Below are 22,019 nucleotides of genomic sequence, written 5' to 3'. Positions count from 1 at the left end.
GTGTTGTTCCCAGTACAGTCTGTGATGTTCCCAGTACAGTCTGTGATGTTCCCAGTACAGTCTGTGATGTTCCCAGTGTTCCCAGTGCTGTCTGTGATGTTCCCAGTACAGTCTGTGATGTTCCCAGTGCAGTCTGTGATGTTCCCAATGATCCCAGTACAGTCTGTGATGTTCCCAGTGATCCCAGTACAGTCTGTGATGTTCCCAGTACAGTCTGTGATGTTCCCAGTGCTGTCTGTGATGTTCCCAGTGTTCCCAGTACAGTCTGTGATGTTCCCAGTACAGTCTGTGATGTTCCCAGTGCAGTCTGTGATGTTCCCAGTGTTCCCAGTGCAGTCTGTGATGTTCCCAGTACAGTCTGTGATGTTCCCAGTACAGTCTGTGATGTTCCCAGTGCAGTCTGTGATGTTCCCAGTGTTCCCAGTACAGTCTGTGATGTTCCCAGTACAGTCTGTGATGTTCCCAGTGTTCCCAGTGCAGTCTGTGATGTTCCCAGTGTTCCCAGTGCAGTCTGTGATGTTCCCAGTACAGTCTGTGATGTTCCCAGTGCAGTCTGTGATGTTCCCAGTGATCCCAGTACAGTCTGTGATGTTCCCAGTGATCCCAGTACAGTCTGTGATGTTCCCAGTGCTGTCTGTGATGTTCCCAGTGTTCCCAGTACAGTCTGTGATGTTCCCAGTGCAGTCTGTGATGTTCCCAGTGTTCCCAGTGCAGTCTGTGATGTTCCCAATGATCCCAGTACAGTCTGTGATGTTCCCAGTGTTCCCAGTGCTGTCTGTGATGTTCCCAGTACAGTCTGTGATGTTCCCAGTGCTCCCAGTACAGTCTGTGATGTTCCCAGTGTTCCCAGTACAGTCTGTGATGTTCCCAGTACAGTCTGTGATGTTCCCAGTACAGTCTGTGATGTTCCCAGTGTTCCCAGTACAGTCTGTGATGTTCCCAGTGATCCCAGTGCTGTCTGTGATGTTCCCAGTACAGTCTGTGATGTTCCCAGTGCAGTCTGTGCCATTCCCAGTGTTCCCAGTACAGTCTGTGATGTTCCCAGTACAATCTGTGTTGTTCCCAGTGCAGTCTGTGATGTTCCCAGTGTTCCCAGTACAGTCTGTGATGTTCCCAGTACAATCTGTGTTGTTCCCAGTGCAGTCTGTGATGTTCCCAGTGTTCCCAGTACAGTCTGTGATGTTCCCAGTGTTCCCAGTACAGTCTGTGATGTTCCCAGTGATCCCAGTGCTGTCTGTGATGTTCCCAGTGCTGTCTGTGATGTTCCCAGTACAGTCTGTGATGTTCCCAGTACAGTCTGTGATGTTCCCAGTGTTCCCAGTACAGTCTGTGATGTTCCCAGTGCTGTCTGTGATGTTCCCAGTACAGTCTGTGATGTTCCCAGTGCAGTCTGTGATGTTCCCAGTGTTCCCAGTACAGTCTGTGATGTTCCCAGTACAGTCTGTGATGTTCCCAGTGCTCCCAGTGCCGTTCCCGTGCCCCGCGGTGCCCTCTCACCTCATCCTCTCCTGCTCCCTCCTGAGCCGCTCCTTCTCCCTCTCCACCTGCTCCGCCTGCGCCTTCAGCGCCTTCTCCCGCTCCTCCTTCTCCCGCGCCGCGCGCTTGAACTGCTCGAAGGAGTCGCTCGAGGACTTGGCCGCGGCCGCCGGCGCCGCCGGGTGCTTCTGCACCAGCGAGGCCCAGGAGCCCATGTTCTTGATCTTCAGGTCCTGCCGGGGGACACGCGCCGCGTCACCGTCACCGCGTCGCCGTCACCGCGTCACCGTCACCGTGTCGCCGTGACGGTGTCACCGTCACTGTCACCGTGTCACCATCAGTCACTGTCATCGTGTCACCGTGACCGTGTCACCGTGACGTGTCACCATCACCGTGACCGTGTCACCGTCAGTCACCGTCACTGACACTGTGTCACCGTGACCGTGTCACCGTCACCGTGTCACTGTGACCGCATCACCGTGTCACCCTGACAGTGCCACCGTGACTGTGTCACCATCACTGTCACTGTCACCGTGTCACCATCACTGTCACCGTGTCACCATCACTGTCACCGTGCCTCCATGTCACCATATCACGGTCACCGTGACCGTGTCACTGTGACCGTGTCACGGTCACTGTGACTGTGTGGCTGTCACCGTGTCGCTGTCACCATGACCATGTCACCGTGACCGCGTCACCGTCACTGTGACCGTGTCGCCGTCACCGTGTCACCGCGTCACCGTCACCGTGTCACCGTGTCTGTGTTACTGTGACGGTGTCGCCGTGACTGCGTCACTCTCACTGCGGCACCACGTCACCCTCACGGTGTCACCCTCACGGTGTCACCCTCACGGTGTCACCCTCACGGTGTCACCGCGTCACCGTCACCACTGGGATCCGCGCGCAGCCCCCGGGGATTTCTGTGGGGTCTGCTGGGATCCATGGGATCCTCCACGGGATCCTCTGGGATCCACCCAGGGCTGGGGTTGAATCCATGGGATCCTCCAGAGCTTCCACGAGATCTACCAGAACCTCCAGGGGATCCTCCAGGATCCGGCAGCTTTTACCCAAAGACCAAGATCCAACCCCGGAATTCCCAGACCCGGTGGGATCCCAGAGAGAATTCCCAAACCCAACCCCGGAATTCCCAGACCCGGTGGGATCCCAGAGAGAATTCCCAAACCCAACCCCGGAATTCCCAGACCCGGTGGGATCCCAGAGAGAATTCCCAAACCCAACCCCGGAATTCCCAGACCCGGTGGGATCCCAGAGAGAATTCCCAAACCCAACCCCGGAATTCCCACACCCGGTGGGATCCCAGAGAGAATTCCCAAATCCAACCCCGGAATTCCCACACCCGGTGGGATCCCAGAGAGAATTCCCAAATCCAACCCCGGAATTCCCACACCTGGTGGGATCCCAGAGAGAATTCCCAAACCCAACCCCGGAATTCCCACACCCGGTGGGATCCCAGAGAGAATTCCCAAACCCAACCCTGGAATTCCCACACCTGGTGGGATCCCAGAGAGAATTCCCAAATCCAACCCCGGAATTCCCACACCTGGTGGGATCCCAGAGAGAATTCCCAAACCCAACCCCGGAATTCCCAGACCCGGTGGGATCCCAGAGAGAATTCCCAAATCCAACCCCGGAATTCCCACACCCGGTGGGATCCCAGAGAGAATTCCCAAACCCAACCCCGGAATTCCCAGACCTTTCTGCATCCCATCCCCCCCCGTTTTTATTTTCTGAACCCCCAAAATCCCAACCCCACCCCAACCCCCAACCCGATCCTTTTTTTTTTTAGGAATCTTTGGGATTTTTTCTTCTTTTTTACCCCCACCCCCCCCCCCCCAAAAATTTGAATTTTTTTTTTTTTTTTTAAATTTTTTTTTTTTTAATTTTTTTACCTTTTTAGGGGCCACGGGGGTTTTGGGTTCCGTTTTTTGCCGTTCCTTGTCCGGGGCGGGCGGGGTCTGCTCCGGGGGTCGGATCACGGGTCGGGGTCCTCCCCCCTCCAGGGGCTTCAGCTCCGGCCCTGAAACCCCAAAATCCACAATCGGGGGAGGGGGGGAGCCCGATCCCAAAACCCGGGAATTGTGGGGGGGTTTGAACCCAAAATTTGGCAATTATTGGAATTCTGGGGGGTTTTAAGACAAAAAAAATTGGAACGACGGGGGTTTTGAAATCAAAAAATTTGGATTACGGGAATTTTGAACCCGTAATTTGGAATTACGGGGGTTTTGGACCCAAAATTTGGAATTATGGGGATTTCTGGTCCCAAAAATTGGAATTATGGGGGTTTTGAAACCAAAATTTGGAATTACGGGGAATTTGGACCCAAAATTTGGAATTATGGGGATTTCTGGTCCCAAAAATTGGAATTATGGGGGTTTTGAACCCAAAATTTGGAATTACGGGGAATTTGGACCCAAAATTTGGAATTATGGGGATTTCTGGTCCCAAAAATTGGAATTATGGGGGTTTTGAACCCAAAATTTGGAATTACGGGGAATTTGGACCCAAAATTTGGAATTATGGGGATTTCTGGTCCCAAAAATTGGAATTATGGGGGTTTTGAACCCAAAATTTGGAATTACGGGGAATTTGGACCCAAAATTTGGAATTATGGGAGTTTGAACCCAAAATTTGGGAATTATGGGGATTTTGAACCCATAATTTGGAATTATTGGAAATTTGGACCCAAAATTTGGGAATTATGGGAGTTTGAACCCAAAATTTGGGAATTATAGAGATTTAGGAACCAAAATTTGGGAATAATGGGGATTTTGAACCCGTAATTTGGAATTACGGGGAATTTGGACCCAAAATTTGGAATTATGGGGATTTCTGGTCCCAAAAATTGGAGTTAAGGGGATTTCTGGTCCCAAAATTTGGAATTACGGGGAATTTGGACCCAAAATTTGGAATTATGGGGATTTTGAACCCATAATTTGGAATTATTGGAAATTTGGACCCAAAATTTGCACTTATGGGGATTTTGATCTCAAAACTCACAATTATGGGGATTTTTGGTCCCAAAAAAGGAGAATTATGGGGATTTTTGGTGATAAAAATTGGAGTTATGGGGATTTCGGGCCCCAGAATCAGGAATTCTGACCCCAATTTGGTTGTGGGGGTTTTTTTTAATGGGATTTTTTGGGTTTTTTTCCCTCTCCCCATTAAACCCAATGGGATTTTTTGGGTTTTTTTCCCTCTCCCCATTAAACCCAATGGGATTTTTTAGGTTTTTTTCCCCCTCCCCATTAAACCCAATGGGATTTTTTGGGTTTTTTTCCCTCTCCCCATTAAACCCAGTGGGATTTTTTGCGTTTTTTTCTCTCTCCCCATTAAACCCAATGGGATTTTTTAGGTTTTTTTCTCTCTCCCCATTAAACCCAATGGGATTTTTTAGGTTTTTCTCTCTCCCCATTAAACCCAGTGGGATTTTTTGGGTTTTTTTCTCTCTCCCCATTAAACCCAATGGGATTTTTTGGGTTTTTTTCTCTCTCCCCATTAAACCCAATGGGATTTTTTAGGTTTCTCCCTCACCCCATTAAACCCAATGGGATTTTTTGGGTTTTTCCCTCACCCCATTAAACCCAATGGGATTTTTTGGGTTTTTTTCTCTCTCCCCATTAAACCCAATGGGAATTTTTAGGTTTTTCCGTCACCCCATTAAACCCAATGGGATTTTTTAGGTTTTTTTCTCTCTCCCCATTAAACCCAATGGGATTTTTTAGGTTTTTCTCTCTCCCCATTAAACCCAGTGGGATTTTTTGGGTTTTTTTCTCTCTCCCCATTAAACCCAATGGGATTTTTTGGGTTTTTTTCTCTCTCCCCATTAAACCCAATGGGATTTTTTAGGTTTCTCCCTCACCCCATTAAACCCAATGGGATTTTTTGGGTTTTTCTCTCTCCCCATTAAACCCAATGGGATTTTTTGGGTTTTTCTCTCTCCCCATTAAACCCAATGGGATTTTTTAGGTTTTTTTCTCTCTCCCCATTAAACCCAATGGGATTTTTTAGGTTTCTCCCTCTCCCCATTAAACCCAATGGGATTTTTTAGGTTTCTCCCTCTCCCCATTAACCCCACGGGATTTCACCAGGATATATTTGGGTTTTGGGGTGTCCCCTCTCGAGGAGCCCCGGGCTGGCCTCACTCACGCTGGGGGAGGTGCGGGGCCCCCTTGATGCCCTCGGGGTGGCCCTTGGGGGGCTCCTGGCGCAGGGGGGGGCTGAAGGTCTCGTTTCGGATCACGGGCGAGTGCAGCTTCTCCTCCTTGGGACCCCCCAGGGGCTGCGACTGCACCACCGAGGCCGCTCGTAATTCCTGTGGGGACCCGGGATCAGCAGCCATCCCATAATACCTGACCCCGATCCTGACCCCGCTCGTAATTCCTGTGGGGACCCGGGATCAGCAGCCATCCCATAATACCTGACCCCGATCCTGACCCCGCTCGTAATTCCTGTGGGGACCCGGGATCAGCAGCCATCCCATAATACCTGACCCTAAACCAAATCCCAATCCCAAACTCACAATTTCCACCTGACCCCAATCCCAAACTCTCCATTTTTCACTTGTCCAAGCTCCCATTTTTTCACCTTTCTCAAAGTCCCGCTTTTTTCACCTGTCCCAAACTCTCCGTTTTTTTTCACCTGATCCCAAATCCGAAACACCCGTTTATTCACCTCATCCCAAACTCCCATTTTTTTCACCCAATCCCAATCCCAAACTCTCCATTTTTCACCTGTCCCAAACTCCTGTTTTTTCACCTGTCCCAAACTCTCCATTTTTCACCTGTCCCAAACTCTCCATTTTTCACCTGTCCCAAACTCTCCATTTTTCACCTGTCCCAAACTCTCCATTTTTCACCTGTCCCAAACTCTCCATTTTTCACCTGTCCCAAACTCTCCATTTTTCACCTGTCCCAAACTCTCCATTTTTCACCTGTTTTTTTGGCTGGATGTTTTGCTGAGGGGGTGACTGAGGCACCAGGCCCTGGAACGGCGCCATCTGTGGGGAAGGCATCATGAGAGGGGAGGGGGCTTCCCGCAGGTGACCTGCAACAACGGGGCACCGGTCAGTCCGCGGCATCGTCACCGTGTCACTGTCACCGTGTCACCGTCACCGCGTCGTTGTCACCGTGTCACCGTCACTGCATCACTGCGTCATTGTCACTGCATCATTGTCACCGCGTCATTGTCACCGCGTCATTGTCACTGTCACCATGTCACCATCACCGTGTCACTGTCACTGCATCATTGTCACCGCGTCATTGTCGCTATCACGGGGTCACCGTCATCGTGTCACTGTCACCGCGTCATTGTCACCGCGCCATTTTCACTGTCACCGTGTCACTGTCACCGTGTCACCGTCACTGCATCACTGTCACTGTCACCGTGTCACCGTCACTGCATCACTGTCACTGTCACCGTGTCATTGTCACTGCATCATTGTCACTGTCACCGTGTCACCGTCACTGCATCACTGCGTCATTGTCACTGCATCATTGTCACCGCGTCATTGTCACCGCGTCATTGTCACTGTCACCGTGTCACCATCACCATGTCACTGTCACTGCATCATTGTCACTGCATCATTGTCACTGTCACCATGTCACCGTCACCGCGTCATTGTCACCGCATCATTTTCACTGTCACCATGTCACTGTCACTGCGTCACTGTCACTGCGTCACTGTCACTGTCACCGTGTCACCGTCACTGCATCACTGTCACTGTCACCATGTCATTGTCACCACATCATTGTCACTGTCACCGTGTCATTGTCACTGCGTCATTGTCACTGCGTCATTGTCACTGCATCATTGTCACTGTCACCGTGTCACCGTCACTGCATCATTGTCACTGCGTCATTGTCACTGCATCATTGTCACTATGTCATCGTCACTGTCACCATGTCACCGTCACCGTGTCACTGTCACTATGTCATTGTCACTGCATCATTGTCACTGCGTCATCGTCACTGTCACCGCATCACCATCACTGCGTCACCGTCACTGCATCACGATCCCTGTCACCATCACCGCATCACTTTCACCGTCACTGCGTCACATGTGTCACTGTCACTATCACCACGTCACTGCCACCGTCACCGCGTCATTGTCACTGTCACCACGTCACTGTCACCGCGTCATTGTCACTGTCACCGTCACCGCGTCATTGTCACTGTCACCATATCACTGTCACCACATCATTGTCGCTGGCACCATGTCACTGTCACTGCGTCACCGTCACTGCATCATTGACACTGTCACCACATCACTGTCACTACGTCACGATCACCGTCACTGTCACCGCATCATTGTGACTGCACCACTGTCAACACGTCATTGTCGTTCTCGCTGTGTCGCTGTCACCGCGTCATTGTCACTGTCATGTCATTGTCACCGTCACTGCGTCACTGTCGCTGCAGCATCGTCACCCTCACCCCATCATCACTGTCACCGCGTCATTGTCACCGTCACCACGTCATTGTCACCGTCACCGCGTCATTGTCACCGTCACTGCGTCATTTTTGTCGTCACCGTCGCCGTGTCGTCACCGTGTCATTGTCACTGTCACCGTGTCGTCGTCACCATCGCTGTCACCGCATCAGCGTTACGTCACCATCATCACCGCGTCATTGTCACCGTCACTATCGCCGTGTCGTTGTCACGTTGTCACCATCACTGTCACTGAGTCAGCCTCACCGCGTCACCATTGTCAACGCGTCACCATCAGCATCACTGTGTCACTGTCACCGTGTCATTGTCACCATCACCGTGTCACTGTCAACACGTCCGTGTCACCAACCCCGGCACGGCCCAAAAAAACCACCGGGATGGTCCCAAATAAACACTGGGGTGGCTCCAAAAAAGCACCAGGAGGGTCCCCCCCCAAAAAAATGGGGCACGGCCTCAAAAAACATCGGGAAGGCCCCATGAAAAACACCGGTACGGCCCCAAAAAATCCTCAATGACTCCAGGACTATGAAAGTAGAGATCCTCAAGATCTTGAACATCCCGAGATCCTCAAAATCTGAACATCCTTGAGAGCCTCAAAAACTCAAGACCCCAAAAACTGGAGATCCTCAAAAACAAAAGATCCTGGAGATCCTCAATAACTCAAAACCCCAAAAAACTGGAGATCCTCAAAAGGCCGAGATCCCGGCGCTCCTCCGTGACTCCAGACCGCGGGATCCGCACGCCTGGGGCCCAGAACACCCGGATCCCCACCCGGGCCCCGCTCACCGGTGCCGTACGGATCCGCTTTGTGATGCCGCGGCGACGGGTGATGCTGGATGACCTGCTGCGGTTTCGCCGGCGCCGCGGGCGCTTGCGGCGCTTGCGGCGGCTGCTGCGGCTGCTGCTGCTGCGGCTGCTGCTGCTGCTGCTGCGGCGGCGCCGGCGGTTGAGCCAGGTGAGACGGGAAGGGCAGGGGCTGCAGGTGCAGCGGGCGCGGCGGCGGCTGCAGCGGCTGCACCGCGGGGTGCGCCGGCGGCGGCGGCAACGCCGGGGGGGGAGGCGGCGGTTGCTGCTGCGGCGCCGGTTGCGACTGGACCTTCACTGAAGGGAGAAGCGGAGTCTGCGGCTGCACTTTCTGCAGCTGCTGCAGGTACAGCTGCATCTGGCTGGTGCTCAGGGGGAGGCCGTGGTGCGGCGGCACCGGCGGCGGCGGCGGCACCGGCGGCGTCGGCGGCTCCTCGTCCTCCAGCAGCACCTGCGGCGGCTGCGGCAGCGGAGGCTGCGGGAGCAGCGGTTGCGGAGGAGGTTGCGGTTGAGGCGGCAGCGCCGGGGACGCGGCCGGAGGCCGCGGAGGTTTCGGGGGCAGCGCCGCCGCTCGGTTGCTGGGCCTCGAGGGTTGCTGAGGCAGAGCGTTGTGCAAAGCTGGGGAGGAAGGAGAGGGTGGGGAGGTGAGGGGAAGGTCGGGGGGACGGTTCGGCGTCTTCCAACACCCCCCGGTATCAGGATTTCCCTCTGGGACCGCCCAGGAAGGACGCGGTGGTGAAACATGGATGGTTTCCCTGGAACCATCCTCCTCCTCCGCGATTTTGGGACGCTCCCACAGGACCGCGGTGGACACCAAGACCCAAGAACCAACTCTACCCCCACCCACCACCATCCTCTTGAGATTTTGGGATATCCAAATCGGACCGTGGAGGGCATCAAGAGCCAAGACTGTCTTTTGGCCCAACCACCACCATCCTCTTCCTCCTGGGACATCCCAACAAGACCGTGAGGGACATCAAGAGTGAAGAGCTGTCCTTTTCCTTCATCTACCACCATCCTCTTCCTTTTGGGACATCCCAACAAGATCACGGTGGACATCGACACCCAAGACCCTCCCTTTTGGCTCACCCACCACCATCCTCATCCTCTTTCTGTCAGGACATCTCCACAAGATCACAACAGAAACCAAGACCCAAAAACCAACTCGACCCCCACCCACCACCATCCTCATCCTCTGGGATTTTGGGACATCCCAACAAGATCACGGTGGACATCAAGACCCAAGACCCCCCTCTCCGGCCCCACCCACGCCGTGCCCCGGCTCACCTGGAGGAGACACCACGTGCTGGTTGAGGTGGGGCGGGGTGCTGTGCTCGGGCGCCGGGGGCAGGTGAGGAGGGGGCAGCTCGGGTTGGGGCAGGTGCAGCATGGGTTGGCCAAAATGGGCCATGGTGTCGAACATGGTCCCCGGTAAAGGATGCTCCAGGACGGGCACCTGGGCGGGGACGAAAGGCGGCGGCGGCGACGCCTTCAGGGGCGCGGCGGGCTGCGGGACGGGCTGCGGCGGTTGCGGCGGTTGCAGCGCCGCCGGGACGGGCTGCGGCGGCGCCGGAGGGGGTTGCGGTGGCGGCGGCGCCGGTTGGTGGTGGTGGTGGTGGTGCTGTTGGGAGAGAGGGAGGTGTTTAGGAATGGTTGTGGTGGGAAGTTCTGGGAATGAGCTCCTGGGGGGGTCGTTAAAATGGTCTCGTGGGTCACAGAAGTTGGCGTTTCGGTGGCTAGAGTGTGGTTTTGGGTTGTTGAAATGAGTTTTGGTGGTCAAAATGACCGGTCCCATCCCCATCCGTTGATCCCATCAAAATCCATGGATCCAACCCCAATCCAATTAATGAGTCCAATCCAATCCAATTAATGAATCCATCCCCAAACCACAGATCCAATCCCAATCCATGGATCCCATCCCAATCCACAGATCCAACCCCAATCCAATTAATGAATCCAATCCAATCCAATTAATGAATCCAATCCCAATCCACAGATCCAATCCCAATCCAATTAATGAATCCAATCCAATCCAATCCAATTAATGAATCCAACCCCAAACCATTGATCCAATCCCAATCCATGGATCCCATCCCAATCCACAGATCCAATCCCAATCCAATTAATGAATCCAATCCAATCCAATTAATGAATCCAACCCCAAACCACTGATCCAATCCCAATCCATGGATCCCATCCCAATCCACAGATCCAATCCCAATCCGTGGACCGAAGCCCAACCTAATTAATGAATCCAATCCAAATCCATGGATCCATTTCCATTGAATTAATCCAATCCTAATCCACAGATCCAATCCCAATCCATGGACTCGACCCCAATTAATTAATCAATTCAATCCAATCCAATCCAAATTAATGAATCCATTCCCAATCCAGAGATCCCATCCCAATCCATGGATCCAACCCCAACCCAATGAATGAATCAAATCCCGACCCACTGATCCCATCCCAATCCACTGATCCCAGTCCACAGGCTGAACCCCAACCCAATTAACAAACCCAATCCCAACCCAATTAACGAATCCAATCCCAATCCTACCTTTTTCTGCTCCCGCCCCGAGTGCCCTTTTTTCTTCATTTTTGGCGCCATTTCTGCCAAAAAAACAAAGGGAAAACAACGAAAAAAATTAACTGGGGAACGGCTCCGGACGAACCCGACGGCACCGATCGGGAACGGGGCTGGAATTCCCCAGGGATGGAGCTGGGATTCCCCAAGGATTTTTGGGATTGGGGATTTTGCCGCCAAAAAAAAAAAAAAAAAAAAAAAAAAAAGAAAAAAAGGAAGGAAAATCGTTGAAAAAAGATCCAACAGCCGAGAAAATCCATGGATTCAACAGGATCAGGAGTCCTAGGAACGTCGCTGCTCCAGAGGCAGAACGTTGGCAAAATTCACTGCCGGTCGTTGGATCCCAGTTGGAATCACGTTCCCAGAAGGAGATTCCAAGGATATCAACCCCAGGATGTTCCCAAATTCCATCGCCGGTTGTTGGGTCCCAGTCGGAATAGAGAGGTCCGGAAGATTCCAAAGATTTTGGAGATCCAACTGATGATCCCAAATCTCCTCCCCGGTCGGAATCGTGTTCTCAGAAGGATCACCCCAGATTTTGGACATCCCAAGGATGATCCCAACTTTCATTCCCAGTTGTTGGATCCAAGCCGGAATCGTGAGGTCCAAAAGAAGATTCCGGGAATCCCAACCAAGGATGATCCCAAATCCGTCACCGATTTTAGATCTGTCGAAATTTCCTGGTCCAGAAGAAGATTCCGGGAATCTCAACCCAAGGAAGATCCCAAATCTATCACCGATTTCGGATCCCAGTCGGAATTTTCTGGTCCAGAAAGAGATTCTGGGAATCCCAACCATGGATGATCCCAAATCCGTCACCGATTCTGGATCCCAGTTGGAATTTTCTGGTCCGGAAGGAGATTCCCGAAACCCCAACCCAAGGATGATCCCAAATCCGTCACCGATTTTGGATCCGTCGAAATTTTCTGGTCCAGAAGAAGATTCCCGAAATCCCAACCCAAGGATGATCCCAAATTTCCTCCCCGGTCGCCGGATCCCAGTCGGAATCGCATTCCCAGAAGGATCATCCCGGATTCTGGAGATCCCAACCCAACTCATGGATGAACCTTCAGCACCAAATCCACGGAGACAAAATCCAGGATTGACACAAAATTCGCTTCCAGGTGACTTTGGGACAGAACGATCAAATCCAATCTGGCCTTGTGGCTTTAAGGGATTTTTCCCAGATTTCCCCCAAAATCCCGATTTTATTTTCACCCAAACGGCGAAAGGTCGACGGACGGATCCGAATTCCCACGGTTTGGGGTGAAATTCCATGTAAAAAGTGGATTTTTTGCAGTATTTTTATTATTTCAAAACATCCAACGGATCAGATTTTCCAGTTTTTTGGAGAGAGGAAGGAATTGGCGCTTCCAAGGGTGAGACAATTTGGAAAAAGGAGCGTAAAAATCAATGATTTTGGGAAAAAATATCTGGGGCAGATCGAGGTTTTCGGGGAAAAAAAAAATGGATTTTGGTGGTTCGGAATGAAGTTCATCCCAAAAATTACTTTTTCAGGTTTATCATTTTTTTGGGGTAAATGAAATTTCTGCATTTTGGATGAACCCAATTTTGTGTATTTTGGTGGATTTGATGGAAAATCGGGAAAAAAAAAAAAAAAGATAAGAAATGGATTTAAGAATGAATCCAAAGAATAATTCAGCACCAAATCCCTGGATTTTCCCAACTCCTAAATCAGGTTTAAACAAATTTCACCAAAACCTTCCGACCTCCTCCAAAAAAAAATCCCAAAAATTGATGGAAAAATTCCTTAAAATTGTTCTTAAAAATTTATTAAAACATTCAAAATTTCCTAATTCCAGATTTATCCTGGAAAATCACCGGGAATTGCCACCAAATTGGCTCAATCCCGATTTTTTGGGGATTAGTTCATTTTATCTGGAATTAGTTTACTTAGGATTTTTTAATTTTATTTGGGATTTCTGCTTTTTTTTTTTTTTTTTTTTGAGACATTTTGGGAAGATTTTTGGATTTTTTTTGGGATTTTTGCTCCCTCTCCACACCCAATCCCTTCTGGATTTAAATCCTGATTATTTCCAAAGGCTTTTCCAACATCGGAGCCACCAAACTCTTCCGAATTCCTGGAGTTAAGCCCGGCTTAATCTCAGCTTTTGGGATGGGAACAAATCCCAAACCCACGGCGCAAAAAAAAAAAAAAAATTAAGGAAAATTTGGGATAAAAACCAGAAAAATCAGGATTTCACCCCAAGGGAGACGCAGGGAATGACGCCGGGGATTTGGAATTCCAAATTTCCTCCAAATCCCAGATCCCAAATCCGCCCGGTGCCGTAAAATTAAATGGATTTATCCCTCAAATCCCAATTCTTCCATGATTTATCCCTAAAAACCTCACTTTTGCCATTTTTAAATCCATAAAATCCCATTTCCCCTGCTTTTTTAACCTTCCAACCCCGTTTTCCCAATTTTTTAATCCATTAAATCCCATTCCCTCCACTTTTTTCTTCATAAAACTTCATTTTTCCTATAAAACTTCATTTTTCCTTTTAAATCCCACTTCTTCCATCTTTTTTCCCCATAAAATCCCATTTTCTCATTTTGTTCTCCATAAAGCTATTAGCTTTAAATTATTACTTTGCTCCATATATTCATTTTTTCTAAGATCCCCCTTCTTTCCTATTTTTATCAATAATATTCATCTTTTACAACAACTTCCCTCTTTTTTCCTTCCATAAAACCACATTTTTTCCCTAAAATCCCACCTGTTCCACCTTTTCCCCCATAAAATCCCATTTTCTCCATTTTTTTCTCCACAGAATCCCATCTGCTCCAATTTTTAAAATCCCATTTTACATAAAATCCCCTTTCCTCCATATTTTTTTTCCATAAAATCCCATTTCCTCCATATTTTGTAATCCATAAAATACCTTTTTTTTTTTCCTCCTAAAATCCCATTCCCTTTATTTTTTTTCTCCGCGGTATCCCATCTACTCCAATTCCTTTTCTCCATAAAATCCCATCCCTTCCATTTTTTTCTCCGCAAAATCCCGCTCCCTCCATCTCCGCGCAACATTCCCGACGGCTCCATCGAGGCGCAAATCCCATTTCCCCAAAAATGAAACCCAAAACCACCGACCCCGTAACGGCGCCCGCTCCGGGATTAAAAACGAAAAAACAACAAAAAAACCCGAACAAAAACAGGGGGGGGGGGGAAAAAAAGAAAAAAAAATCACGGAATGGGGTCAGGAAATTCCAAAGGGTTCCCCAAAGAAGAATGGACGGCGGAGGCAGGAATGAAATCGAGTTTATTTGTCCGGAAAAGGTCGGGAAAGGCGGGAAGCGCTAACCTGAGTCCGACTCGTCGCTGTCGGAGGAGCTCGACTCGCTGCTGGATTCCGACTCCGACGAGGAAAAACCTTTCAGCTTGGAAGAGCCGGCCAGGACGTCGAGCTTCTCTGCCGGGAAAAAACAGGAACGCGTCACCGGGGGGGCGTTAATGGGGGATTGGGCGCTTAGACTTCAACTGGGTCATCCTAAACTCAACTGGCTGGTTGTAAACCCAACTGGGTCATCCCAAACTCAACAGGTTGGTTCTAGACTCAACTGGGGCATCCCAAAACGCAACTGGTAGGTCCTAAACTCAACTGGTGGGTTCTAAACTCAACAGGTTGGTTCTGGACTCAACTGGGTCATCCCAAACTCAACAGGTTGGTTCTAGACTCAACTGGGGCATCCCAAAACGCAACTGGTTGGTTGCAAACTCAACTGGTGGGTCCTAAACTCAACTGGTTGATTCTAAATTCAACAGGTTGATTCTAGACTCAACTGGGTCATCCCTAACCCAACTGGTTGGTCCCAAACTCAAGTGGTTGGTCCTAAACTCAACCGGTTGGTTCTAAACTCAACTGGTTCATCTTAAACTCAACTGGTTATCTTAAACTCAACTCGTTCATCCTAAACTCAACTGGTTTATCCCAAACACAACTGGTTTGTCCAAAAGTCACATTTAACAATTGAAAGCACTAAATCTTTGATTAAAAAACCTTTAATTACTACAAATAAACCAAAACCAGCAGCGGCCGCCATTTCGAGTCCCACCTTTCACTATCTTAACGAGACCAAACAAAAACCACAAAAAACCTCCCCCCAAAAACAACCCAACCCGGGGGAATACAAACACAGGAAAATCCGGTTAGAAAAATCCCCGATTCCCGGGCTTTGGAAGTACCTGGGGGTTTCCTCTTCTTGCGCAGGCAGGAGGTGACGTAACGCTCGAGCTCGCGCAGCGTCGACGGCTTCAACGTCTCGAAGTCGATCTCGATCTCGTCGGGGTTGGAGTTTTTGAGCGACGGCTCCCGGGACTGGATGATGTGCACGACCCTGCCAAGCTTTTCCCCGGGCAGTTTGTTGATGTCCAGGCTCAGCTGTCGCTTCTCCTCGTAGGACATGGGTTTGCACTTCTCCTCTTCCTCCGACTCGTAGGCGGGCGCGGCTTTGCTGGGCTTCACCGGCGCCGGCTCCTTCTTGCTGCTCACACGGCCATAAAATGGTGGGTTAGGATTAAACCCGGCCTAAACCTGGCCTAAACCCCCAGGACCTGAAGGATTTCACTGCCACTGGGTCCTTCCTGCTGTTCACATGGTCAGAAAATGGTGGGTTAGGATTAAACCCTGCCTAAACCCAAACTAAACCCGGCCTAAACCCAACCTAAACCAGTCCTAACCCCCAGGACATGGAGAACTTTACTACTACCGCCTCCTTCTTGCTGCTCACGTGGCCAGAAAATGGTGGCTTAGGATTAAACCCAACCTAAACCTGGCCTAACCCCCAGGACCGGGAGGACTTCACTGCCATCGGCTCCTTCTTGCTGCACGTGACCCAAAAAACCACGGGTTTTTAGATTTAAACCAGGTCTAACCCCCACCTAAACCCAGCCTAACCCCCAGCAGCTGCAGAACTTCACCACTGGCTCCTTTTTGCTGTTCAGACCAACAAACAAATAGAATTTTGGACCTAAACCTGCCCTAAACTCAACCAAAACGCAGCCCAAACCCACAGAAAATGAAAGAGGTTTAAGTGGCTTTGTTAGTCGTGGCTTTGGGGGGAAGCTCAGGTGAAAGTTGGGGTGGAGAGCTGAGTTTAAAACGGGTGGTGATCCAAAACTGAGCTCAAATGGTCTTGACTGAGCTCAGACTGGTCCCAGTCACCCAAAACCGAGCTCAGACTGGTCCTGGACACCCAAAACCGAGCTCAAACTGGTTTTGAACGTCCAAGACCAAGCTCAAGCCATTCCCAAGCCCCAAGCTCACCTTAATCTGCTCCTGGCCACCCAAAGCCGAGCTCCACCTGCCCGGCCAGGTATCCCCAAACCCTTCACTGACCTCACGGCCGGACTCCATCCCAGCCACCACCTCAGGCCAGGAGATCCCTCGTTAACAACCCGGCGTTAATTAGGCTAATTAGCAGGGAGGGAACGCCCAGGGGATTGTGGGAAGGGCGCACCTGGAGGTGCTGCTGTTGCTGTTGCTCTTTTTGGCCTTCTTGGGTGGTGGCTCCTTGGCTTTGCTCTTCTTGGGGTCTTCCAGCTCTTCCTTCTTTTTGTGCTTCTCCTTCTTCTTCTCCTTCTTGTCCTTCTCCTTCTTCTTTGGTTTGTTCTGCTGGGGCTGGGACAGCGCCGCCAGCTGCTCGTGCACGGCCTTGAGCTGTGGGACACGGAACTGGTGGGACTGGGAGCACGGAGGGGATCCGGGGTGGGGAGGTCCCACCTCGCAGTGACCATGAACATCCCAGACCAGTGTCCAGTCCTGACACCTCCAGGGTGGGCAGATCCCACCTCGCAGTGACCACGACCTGCTCACCCAGACCAGTGTCCGGTCCTGCCACGGACACCTCCAGGGTCATCGAACCCAACCCATTATCGACCCCACCCAGTCATTGATTTTCAGTCAACAAACTCAAAGATTTGGGTCAACAAACTCAATGACGTGGGTCAAACAACTGCAACGATTGTGGTCAACAAAGCCAACAGTTATGGTCGAGACACCCAATGATCTTCAGTCAAAAAACGCAATGACTTTCAGGGCACAAACCCAACAATTTGGGATCAACAAACCCAACAGTTTCAGCTCAGCAAACCCAGTGGTCTGGGGTCAAGAAACTCAATGACTGGCGCTAACAAACCCAATGATTTTCAGCCAACAAACCCAACAATTTGGGAGTCGACAAACCAAAGATTTGGGGTCGACAAACCCAACAATTTTGGTCAACAAACTCAACAGTTTGGTCAACAAACCCAACGGTTTGGCTCGACAAACCCAACGATTTGGGGGCCAACAAACTCAACGGTTTGAGTCGACAAACCCAACGGTTTGGCTTGACAAACGCAATGATTTGGGGGCCGACAAACCCAACGATTTGAGTTGACAAACTCAACAGTTTAGGTCAACAAACCCAACGATTTTCAGGGGACAAACTCAACCATTTTCAGCCGACCTGCCCAACGATTTGGTTGCCTCTGGAGCTCGAGATCGTGGCACACCCACAGCTTCCACCCGGGACCCCGAGACCACCCCAACCCCACCGGAAGGACGCTCGGAGCTCCCCGTACCTGCTCCTGCAGCTCTGCCAAGCGCTGCGCCCGCTCCTCCTCGGAATCGTCGGAGGAGCTGTCGCTGTCGGAGGAGCTGTCGCTGCTGCTGTCGCTGGACGAGGGCGGGGCCACCTTGGTGGGGGGCGGGACCACCACGGGTGACGAGGCGGGAATCACCGGCTCCTCCGGCTCATCCGGCATCTTGGCAAAACGCATCTCGAAAACGTCCTGGAATTACGGGGAGCGCGCGGGAAGTGACGCCGGGATCGGCTCGTTTCCGCAATTTAAGAAATTCCCCGTTTTCAACCTTTTTTTTTTATTTTTTTTTTTTTTTTGTTATTTTAAGGGTTTTTTAAGAGGGGAATCCCGCTGGGAAAAAGGAGGAATTTTGTTGTTTTTTTTTTTTTTTTTTTTTTGGGAACGTTGGGAATTCTCACCTGCAGCTTGCGGGCCATGGCCACGACCTCGTGGTCGGCGGGGTTGTACTTGTAGCAGTTGGAGAACATCAACCGCACATCGGCCGCGAATTCCTGAGCGTCCCGGTATTCCCGGCTCTCCAGCTTGGACTGAAACGGGGGAAAAAAACGCACAAAAAAAAAAATTTGGGAAATTCCAGCTCAGGGAATTCACCCCCGAGCATCCCGGCACTCCCGGTTCTCCAGACTGGACTGAAAGGGAGCAAGAACACAGAAAAATTATTCCCACCCAAAGCGTCGTCGCTCCCACCCAAACCTCACGTTTTTTCCATCCACAATTAAAATTATTTCTCCTCATCTCCCCATTATTTTCCTTAAGCTCCCCAAATCCCCTCAAACACCCCACAATTTCCCCTTAAAATCCCCTTTTATCCCCCTCAGACCCCCAAAATTCCCATTATCCCCCCTAAACCCCCATTAATTTCCCCAAACCCCCATTTTAGCCCCCAAAACTCCCAATTATTCCCCTTCAAATCCAATTTTATCTCCCTCAAACCTCACATTTTGCCCCTTATAATCCAGTAATTCTACCCCAAACCCCTATTTTATCCCCCAAACCCCCATTTTCTCCCCCAAACTCCCCATTCTGCCCCAAACCCTATTTTATCCTCCCCAAACCCCCCATTAATCCCCCTAAAATCCTATTTTCCCCCCTCCAAACCCCCATTTCATCCCCCAAACCCCCATTTTCTTCCCCAAACCCCATTTTATCCTCACCAAAACCCCACTTTATCCCCTCTGAACCCCCATTTTCCCCCGAAACCCCATTGTCCCCCAAAACCCCATTTTATCCTCCCCAAACCCCATTTTATCCTCCCCAAACCCCATTTTATCCTCCCCAAACTCCATTTTATCCTCACCAAAACCCCACTTTATCCCCTCTGAACCCCCATTTTCCCCCTAAACCCCATTCTATTGTCCCCAAAACCCCATTTTATCCTCCCCAAACCCCATTTTATCCTCCCCAAACCCCATTTTATCCTCCCCAAACCCCATTTTATCCTCCCCAAAACCCCACATTATCCCCTCTGAACCCCCATTTTCCCCCGAAACCCCATTGTCCCCCAAAACCCCATTTTATCCTCCCCAAACCCCATTTTATCCTCCCCAAACCCCATTTTATCCTCCCCAAACCCCATTTTATCCTCACCAAAACCCCACTTTATCCCCTCTGAACCCCCATTTTCCCCCTAAACCCCATTTTATCCTCCCCAAACCCCCTTATTCCCCCTAAAATCTGATTTTACCCCCCCCGAACCCCCATTTTCCCCCCCAAAGCCCCCTTTCCTCCCCCACCTTGATGGTGCTGAGGTCCATGGGGTGTTTGATGATATCGCAATAGTCGTGCAGCCCCAGCGCCTCCACGTCCACGGGTTTGTAGAAGGGCCACGCGTACGCCGCGTGCTTCTTGGCGAACATCTCCTTGATGATCCCCCCGCAGTACTTGAGCTGCTCCGAGGTTTTGGTGCCGCGGCTTTCCCCGGAATGTTGTTGGGAATCCGGGATTTCCTTCTTGGGGGGTTTCACGGGACGGCCGCTCTCGCGCCGAGGGCCCAGTTTGGTGCTTTTGGGCTCGCTGGGCAGCGAGGACGAGTCGTGGATGGGGTCCATGGCGGTGGGGGTGGTGGTGTCCGCTTTCCGCTTCACGCCTTTCTTCGTCTGCGGGCGGCGCAACTCGGGGTCAGCGCGGGCCTTGGGGTTCGGGGAGTGTGGTACCCCAGAATTTGGGGTTTGGGGTATGGAGTGTCTACTGAACCCCGAAATTTGGGGTCAGAGTGGGGTTTAGGATGTGTGGTGTCTCAAAGTTTGGGGTTTGGAGGGCCTAGTGAACCCCAGAATTTGGGGTTTGGAGGATCTACTGCACCCCAAAATTCGGGGTCAGTGTGGGGTTTGGGGTGCGTGGTGTCTCAAAGTTTGGGGTATGGAGAGTCTACTGCACCCCCGAATTTGGGGTTTGGGGTATGGAGCGTCTACTGCACCCTGAAATTCGGGGTCAGTGTGGGGTTTGGGGTGTGTGGTGTCTCAAAGTTTGGGGTTTGGGGTATGGAGGATCGACTGCACCCCAAAATTTGGAGTCAGTGTGGGGATCGTGGTGTGTGGTGTCTCAAAGTTTGGGGTATGGAGGGCCTAGTGAACCCCAGAATTTGGGGTTTGGGGTATGGAGGGTCTACTGAACCCCGAAATTCGGGGTCAGTGTGGGGTTTGGGGTGTGTAGTGTCTCAAAGTTTGGGGTTTGGGGTATGGAGGGCCTAGTGAACCCCAGAATTTGGGGTCAGTGTGGGGTTTGGGGTGCGTGGTGTCTCAAAGTTTGGGGTTTGGGGTATGGAGGGTCTTCTGTACCCCAAAACTTGGGGTTTGGGGGATGTATGGGATCCCGAAATTTGGGGTTAGGGAACTTGGGGCATATGGTGTCTCAAAATTTGGGGTGTGTGGGATCCCAAAATTTGTGGTTAATGTGGTATTTGGGGTTTGGAGAGTGGGTGGTGTCTCCAAATTAAGAACAATGCTAACAATAACAACAACATTAACAACACTAATCATAATACTGAAAATAACACTGACAACAACAACAACTCCCATAATAATAAGGCCAATAACAACATTAATACCAATAATACCGACAATAATAATAATAATAATAACATCAGCAATAAGAATAATAAGGGCAGCACTCACAATAACAGCAGCAGTAGCACAAAAAATAATAACGTTGATAATAACGACCGCGCTAATACTAAAAATAACAGCGCTAATAATAAAAATAATACTGGTAGATAAATTAATACAGCTAAGAATAACAGTAACAATAAAAGAAACAACAACCAGTGACTACCTAGCACTACCCAACCCCATGGATCCCCAATTAATGGCCCTAACGAGCGGATCCCCTCATGACCCTAAGGAGGAGACCCCTCTCTTGCTGGGCTGCGGGGCCGTGGGAGGGACGGGCACCCCTCATTAATTACCCGAACGAACCCCACGGCTCTCTCTCACCTTGATGGGGACGGCGCCCGTACCATTACCTGAGCCCACAGATCCCCTAATTAACAAACCCCGGCACTAACGAGGGGATCCCCTAATGACCCTAATGAGGGGATCCCCTAATGACCCTAACGAGGGGATCCCCAATGACCCTAACGAGGGGATCCCCTAATGACCCTAATGAACCCCAGCACTAACGAGGGGATCCCCTCATGACCCTAACGAGCGGATCCCCCAATGACCCTAACGAGGGGATCCCCTAATGACCCTAACAAACCCCGGCACTAACGAGGGGATCCCCTAATGACCCTAACGAGGGGATCCCCCAATGACCCTAACAAACCCCAGCACTAACGAGGGGATCCCCTAATGACCCTAACGAGGGGATCCCCCAATGACCCTAACGAGGGGATCCCCCAATGACCCTAATGAACCCCAGCACTAACGAGGGGATCCCCTAATGACCCTAACGAACCCCGGCACTAATGAGGGGATCCCCCAATGACCCTAATGAGGGGATCCCTAATGACCCCCAGCACTAACGAGAGGATCCCCCAATGACCCTAACGAGGGGATCACTCTCTCACCTTGACCGGCGGTGCGGTCGCTGTGGGCACCTCTACCACCACCCAACCCCAAGGCTCCCCTAATTAATGAC

The 22,019-nt window shown here is 50.9% G+C and overlaps 1 protein-coding gene across 1 annotated transcript in view; it reads right to left on the bottom strand.

Moving 5' to 3' along the window:
- Positions 1 to 22,019, bottom strand: part of BRD4 (bromodomain containing 4) — a 43,894-nt gene that overhangs the window by 14,292 nt on the left and 7,583 nt on the right. The window contains exons 5-17 of the mRNA XM_062511748.1: positions 19,676 to 20,038; positions 18,341 to 18,469; positions 17,922 to 18,131; positions 16,817 to 17,016; positions 15,543 to 15,841; positions 14,662 to 14,769; positions 11,309 to 11,361; positions 10,036 to 10,369; positions 8,731 to 9,366; positions 6,428 to 6,540; positions 5,644 to 5,809; positions 3,387 to 3,514; positions 1,498 to 1,709 (exon numbers count right to left, since the gene is read on the bottom strand). Of these exons, the coding sequence (XP_062367732.1) occupies positions 1,498 to 1,709; positions 3,387 to 3,514; positions 5,644 to 5,809; positions 6,428 to 6,540; positions 8,731 to 9,366; positions 10,036 to 10,369; positions 11,309 to 11,361; positions 14,662 to 14,769; positions 15,543 to 15,841; positions 16,817 to 17,016; positions 17,922 to 18,131; positions 18,341 to 18,469; positions 19,676 to 20,038 (2,951 nt within the window). The remainder of the gene's footprint in view (positions 1 to 1,497; positions 1,710 to 3,386; positions 3,515 to 5,643; positions 5,810 to 6,427; positions 6,541 to 8,730; positions 9,367 to 10,035; positions 10,370 to 11,308; positions 11,362 to 14,661; positions 14,770 to 15,542; positions 15,842 to 16,816; positions 17,017 to 17,921; positions 18,132 to 18,340; positions 18,470 to 19,675; positions 20,039 to 22,019) is intronic.

This window comes from Cinclus cinclus, chromosome 32 (assembly GCF_963662255.1).
Source record: "Cinclus cinclus chromosome 32, bCinCin1.1, whole genome shotgun sequence".
In the NCBI taxonomy this organism is placed as follows: Eukaryota; Metazoa; Chordata; class Aves; order Passeriformes; family Cinclidae; genus Cinclus; species Cinclus cinclus.
The sequence above is the reverse complement of the archived record's forward strand: the minus strand, read 5'-3'. Positions and strand labels throughout refer to the sequence as shown.